Source organism: Artemia sp. Qi Xiang Cuo, chromosome 14, assembly GCF_049724085.1.
Source record: "Artemia sp. Qi Xiang Cuo chromosome 14, ASM4972408v1, whole genome shotgun sequence".
Classification (NCBI taxonomy): Eukaryota; Metazoa; Arthropoda; class Branchiopoda; order Anostraca; family Artemiidae; genus Artemia; species Artemia sp. Qi Xiang Cuo.
In genome coordinates this window covers 44,901,010-44,907,009 of record NC_142807.1, presented here as the reverse complement: position 1 = coordinate 44,907,009, position 6,000 = coordinate 44,901,010, and the positions used below count along the sequence as shown (strand labels likewise).

General features: G+C 36.2%; 1 protein-coding gene across 1 annotated transcript in view; it reads right to left on the bottom strand.

The window, feature by feature from the left end:
• Positions 1-6,000, bottom strand: part of LOC148944514 (poly [ADP-ribose] polymerase 1-like) — a 56,797-nt gene that overhangs the window by 15,321 nt on the left and 35,476 nt on the right. The window contains exon 3 of the mRNA XM_089100311.1: positions 2,402-2,607. Within this exon, the coding sequence (XP_088956437.1) occupies positions 2,402-2,607 (206 nt within the window). The remainder of the gene's footprint in view (positions 1-2,401; positions 2,608-6,000) is intronic.

Sequence of the window (6,000 nt, the reverse complement as noted above, 5' to 3'; positions counted from 1 at the left end):
GTCTTTACGTGTTTGTTTTTTGATTTTGATAATACCACGTAAGGTTTCGAAAATGCAATAGAGGATTCTCGTCATTTCAGGCAAGATTTTGATAATGTAGTGCAAGATATTTGATAATATAAGACAAGATTTTGGTCATATCACAGAAATTTGGAAACACTTGGCAGAACACTTCATTATGTTCTCTCTTGTGCGTAGCTATTCTCTTCTCTTAGTTGGTAACCAGTAGAATAATCATTAATCCACTTTGAGTCAAACATAATTTTTACTGTGGTGTCACTTGCAGGCTCAATATGCATTTTGAGATTGGTATTATTGGGTTTATTAACTATCTGTCGGTATAAGATCAATGGTACTAATAATGTCCACATGCGCTTTGTTCTTCTTCGATTTGTCTTTATATTCGTTGATGATATTATCTCCCAATGCTCTTTTTATTTTGCTTTCATATGCACTGTCTATTACTATGTAACAGTTCTGGCACGAAGACAAGATATGTTTAATGATATTGGTGCAGCAGTAGGCGTTTCTTTTTCTTTTTGTTTTCATTTGAATGCTGTTACAAGAATCACTCAAACAGTTTATTAGTATTATTACATCAGCCATGTATCCAAAAGAATTTCGAGATTGTAATTTAAAAAATATTGAATGTATAAAGGTGTCATATGGAGATTGTTACACAAATTAAAATCTATGCGAGAGCAAAGAGTGCATTGATGAAGCTGCAACATCTACACTGATCAAAGAAGGACAAATAAATGAAAACCCAGCCTGGACGGTTGTCCAGAGATTTGAAGGAGAAATAGAAGGAAGCGAAGAAACAGTAATTTTTCCTTCCCAAAAACTCAATAGCCTCATAAGAACTTATGAAAAATTTGGATACCTTAATGCTTCTCGATCCACGCCAAATGACAAAATAGTACCATTGCACATCCTAATAATTATTGTATAATTAGATAATGTAGAAAAACAAGTAAATCATTTTTGTGCTCCGCAAAAGGATGAAAGCATCATCGAAACAAATGAAAAATGGGTGAGCCAAAAAATCCTCCAATCCAAACCAAATGACACAATTTTAGTCTTGTCGAAAAGTCTGAAGGCCTAATTAAGGCAAGTATAAAACCAATGACAGGATTTTGCATTCCAAAAAAAGTTGAAAGTATCATAGAAAGAGATGAGAAATGGGGGTGCCAAAAGACCATCCAATGCAAAACAAATGACAAATTTTTACGCTCACTTGTCCAAGAGTCTGGAGGCTTAATTAAGAAAAGTAGAAAACCAATGACAGGATTTTGTGTCCCCAAAAATTTTAAAGTATCATCGAAAAATGAGAAAGGGGGGGGGGGGTGCAAAAACACCTCCAATGCAAACCAAACGACACATTTGTACGGTCACTTGTCAAAAAATTTGAAGGCTTAATTAAGGAAAGCAGAAAACCAATGACAGGATTTTGCATTCCGAAAAAAATATGAAAGCACAATCGAAACAAATCAGAAATGGGGGTGCCAAAACACCATCTAATTAAAACCAAATGACACAATTGTACCACCAATTGCCCAGAAGTTCGAAGGCCTAACTAAGGGAAGTAGAAAACCAATGATAGTATTTGTATTCCAAAAAAGGTTGAAAGCACCATCGACAAAAAATGAGAAATGGGGGTGCCAAAACATCCTCCAATCCAAATAAAAGGATACAATTGTACCGTCACTTGTCCAGAGGTTCTAAAGCCCAACTAAGGAAGTAGAAGCCCAATGATAGGAATTTGCAGTCCAAAAAAGGTTGAAAGCACCAGTAAGACAAAATGAGAAAAGGGGTGCTAAAACACCCTCCCTTCCAAAATAAATGACACAACTGTAGCCCACCGTCATTTTTCCGGAAGTTTGAAGGCTACTTTATTTACCGGGATTGAAAATTTATAAAGGGCTCAAGTAAAAAAAAAATCGAAAAGGAGGCATAAAATATAAAAAGAAAACATAATAAACTACGAAGATCCCTAATTCCTGAAGGAGCGAGTGGCCAAAAACACCCATCCTGCGTATACCTCCTTCCACTGTTTAAAGTTGGGCCTATGAGGGAAGTCTGAGGAAGGAAGGGTCTTTAGCACCTGGCTCCTCCCTAAAGTTTTTTTCTCCGGATTTACGAAATATTCTGGTTAGCAGGTTCTACAGCATGGAAGTATTCCATTTATAGTGCAAGAAGATACCTATCGTAAGCAGGCTGGAAGTTTTCATCCACTGCTAAGAGAACACACGGAAAACTAAATAAAAATATTTTCTATACTTGACCGTGATCAGTTTTGTTTCTGATGAATTGAGTTTAATTTGTAATCCCAAAATATTGTTTTGTTAGTGTGTTCCATATACTTTCTATCAGAACTACGTTTAAGATAATTAAAAATGACCTGAGGTCCAAACATCTTAGCCCGCTCAGGGGAATATCCTCTTTTCGACAATCTAATATCCCCTTGGTCAATGTTTTCGACGCATTTCCGGCATTTTGATCTTCCAGTTGTTGCATATTCTACTTTATAATCTCGTAACTTCAGTTTTTCGCCTCGTTCTCCTACTTTCTTCTTAACTTCTTCTGGCAATGCTGGAATTACTTTTCCTAAAATTACAGAAATGCCTTCTAAGATAAACATAATTTTATATACAACAAAAGATTAAGATAAGCATATTTTACAAAAGAATTACAAATTGAAAAGCGAAGTGATAAGTAACAAATGGCTACTCAATCAAAAAACAATAGCCAAATTTATTTGTAAAATCCTAAAAGGTGATATACAAAAGCATAAATACAAAAAATCTATGCATCATAGGGAGCGCAATAGCGCTGCCTAAGTAAAGAGCGAAGTGGGCACAATGTATCATTTATTTATTTTTTTTTTTTTTTGTTAGGCACTTTATTAGGCACTATTTTTTGTTAGGTACTTCGTATAGTTGTCACAAAAACTTTGAAAGGAGCTCACTTGATTGAAATTTCTAATTCCACTTTTAAAATTCAAAAGTGATTGGAGAGTATCCAGCCCTCCCCCCCCCCCGCGCCTACAATTTCCTTAAATACATTCAATCTAAGTTTTAAGATAACCATTTTGTTCATAGAATATTGATAGCATAGTTGAAAGGTCCAGCAATTACGTCTTTGGGGTGTCAGCCCCCCCTCACAGCCTTCAGGATAAGGACTATAAGTTATGCTAGTTGCCCATTGTTAACATTTAAGGTTTTTATGGAAGAAGTGTTTGTATAAACTTCGGAGGGGCCTCATTCAATCAGAAATCGGAAGCTCTACTGTCTTTTTTTTAAAGTCAAGTGATGTGAGGGCAACTAACCCCCCCCCCCCACCCCAACCTGCAATTTTACACAAATGCACCCGATCGAAATTTTTAGATAGCCATTTTTCAAAAATGTCCAAAGATCATATAGCAATACCTCTGGGTTTGACACAACTCCTTGGAGCTTGGGGTCAGGGGTTGTAAGTAATAATACAGGGGCGTATAAGGGTCTTATAGAAGGAGTAGTCGTATAAACTTTGGAGGAGAATCGTTTGACTGGAAATTGAAATTTCTAGATCCCTTTTGAGAGCTAAAGTGGTCGGACGATGTCCAGCCCCGCCCTCCTTATGCCTTTTTCCCCAAATGCATCCGATCAAAATTTGGAGGTAGCTGTTTTGTTCAACATTGTTCGAAAATCAAACTATAGCTTGGGGGTAGACAAATCCCCCAAAACCCCTGGGGCAAGGGCTTTAAACTCATGCAAGCTGCCCATTGTTTATATATGAGGTTTTTTTTAGAGGGGTTAATCGTAAAAGCATTTGATGGAGCTCAATTGGAAATCAAAAGTTCTAGTTGCTTTTTAAGAGTCTAAAGTTATTGAAGGGCAACCAGTCACCACAGTCTTGGCAACCAGTCCTCTCTAGTTCTCATGATTCAGTTTTCCTCATAAAAAAAATCATTGATTTTAAAAGAACAGAATATTAGAACAAAAAACTTCTCCCAGATAATATGACACCTCTTAAAGGCTGCACTTTTTCATGGTAAAAAACAGTATTTCAACGGCGCAGTAGCAGGCCAACACAAGAAACTTGAGTAAGAAATATCTTCCAATCAGGAAAGCAGTGTGACACACGGACCTGAAATTAACACGAAATCAAATCGAGACACAAATAAAAAGAGACTTCCCCCCTTTTTTCTACCTCCAGAGCTGAACGGTTGCAGCAATAATGTCACGAATCCTGTCTTTTCTGAATACCTTTGACTTACTCATCAGATTTGATTAAAGCCAATATTCGACTCAAATTTAGAACGAACTGGAAACACTATGCACAAGAGTTAACCTACTGCCAATAAAATGAAATAAAATCTCTATAAAAATTAAGATGACGGGAAAAACTAATGAAAATAAACTGATGGTTTAATGTGCGATTGTATTAATTCTTGGAAATCTCAGTAACTCAAAATCTAATTTAGCTATTTTCTTTGTATTTTAATATTTTGTTTTAACGGATTGATGCTTCTTGACTACAAAGGTCCTTGTGTCAGGCCTGTAATATTTTGCTACAGTTGGTTTTGAACTCTGAGTCCTGCATTGTCGAGCTGGGACCTATCCCTCCCGTATTATCGAGATGCGATCAATCCCATTGCGCCACCACAGGACTGTATTTCAGTATTATAAGAATATGAAAAAATGTCTTGAATATATTTGGTTTCAGTCATAGGCAAAAGACGCAATAGTCTTTCGAAGATTTATGGGTGTTTTTAGTTTTCACATTTTTTGCTTAAGAATTAACTTGTTTATTCTCATTTCAATTCTTACGTTGCGAAAGGCGGTCTGAGTGTTGATTGTATTAAATAAATTTGTGTAAATTTTACTCACTTTGAAATCGATGTTCATGACGGTTTCGGAACTAAGCTTCTGATTAAAAAACTAATTTTTAGATAACATACTCATAAAAACCCTCCTGGGAGAATCTTCCAAAAATTATGCATAAGTCAAAATGGTATAAAAGAAGAAATACCTGACCACTCACCTTTCTTTATTTGTAACTTGTTAAAATGTTATATTTATTACTGACGAGAGCATATTTATGGTGTGGTGTGGAAAAGATGTCTTTTTTACAAATTGGAAATACTCCAGTTGATTATCTTCCCTCAACATTCCCTGGCAGTTTCGACTTAATACCCTTAGCCGTCCTTGAGACGTTTCACATACACAGAGGCGGCTTTAAGGGGATAGAGGGGCCAGTTACCCAGGACAAAGATGTTTTTGAGGCGGAGAACTTCGAACAAACAGTTTAACGGTTATAATCATTTTTTAGTTTTCAAAATTTTGTTTTGTAAAATTAAAATAAAGGGCGCAGTTAAAAAAAAACCTCCGTTTGACCGTCCTTAGTGCAGAATAAAACTGATAAAAATATAAAAAACCTTAAAATAAAAACACAAAACTAAAATTGGACGACCCTTTATCAGTAGCGGGGAAAGGGTAACTGAATAAAAATATAAGTCTAAACGGCATTTCACAATTTCATTTTATGTAAAGCACTCTTAAAGGCTAATCACTTTCCAGTTAGATTATTATAAGAGATTCTATTTGATTACACAATATAATTTTGTGGATGTATGTAAAAACGATCGAAATTAATAATTTCATCATAAATGGGACTTAGAAAAGTTTCTCCAGTGTCTCTATTGAGAGCTAACTTTTGGTGAGTGCTTTTTTATTTCACCTGCCTCCCTGAAAACTTGTGTGAGACCTTTAACGGGGGCAACAATGGAGGTTTCGTCAAACAAAATGAAATGGTGTGGAGCTAAGGCGGAACCACAAACATCAGGTCTTTGGCGTAGCCTCATGGCCTTGTCGATTGAGGACCTGTGTTCCGATAACCTCTCCCCCAGTTGCTGTTGGGTTCTACCAACATAAAAACAGCCACAAGAACAGGGAATTCTATAAACACCTACCCAGAATGGGGCTGGTTTTATCTTTGCCGCTGTTAAAGAAGCTCTGT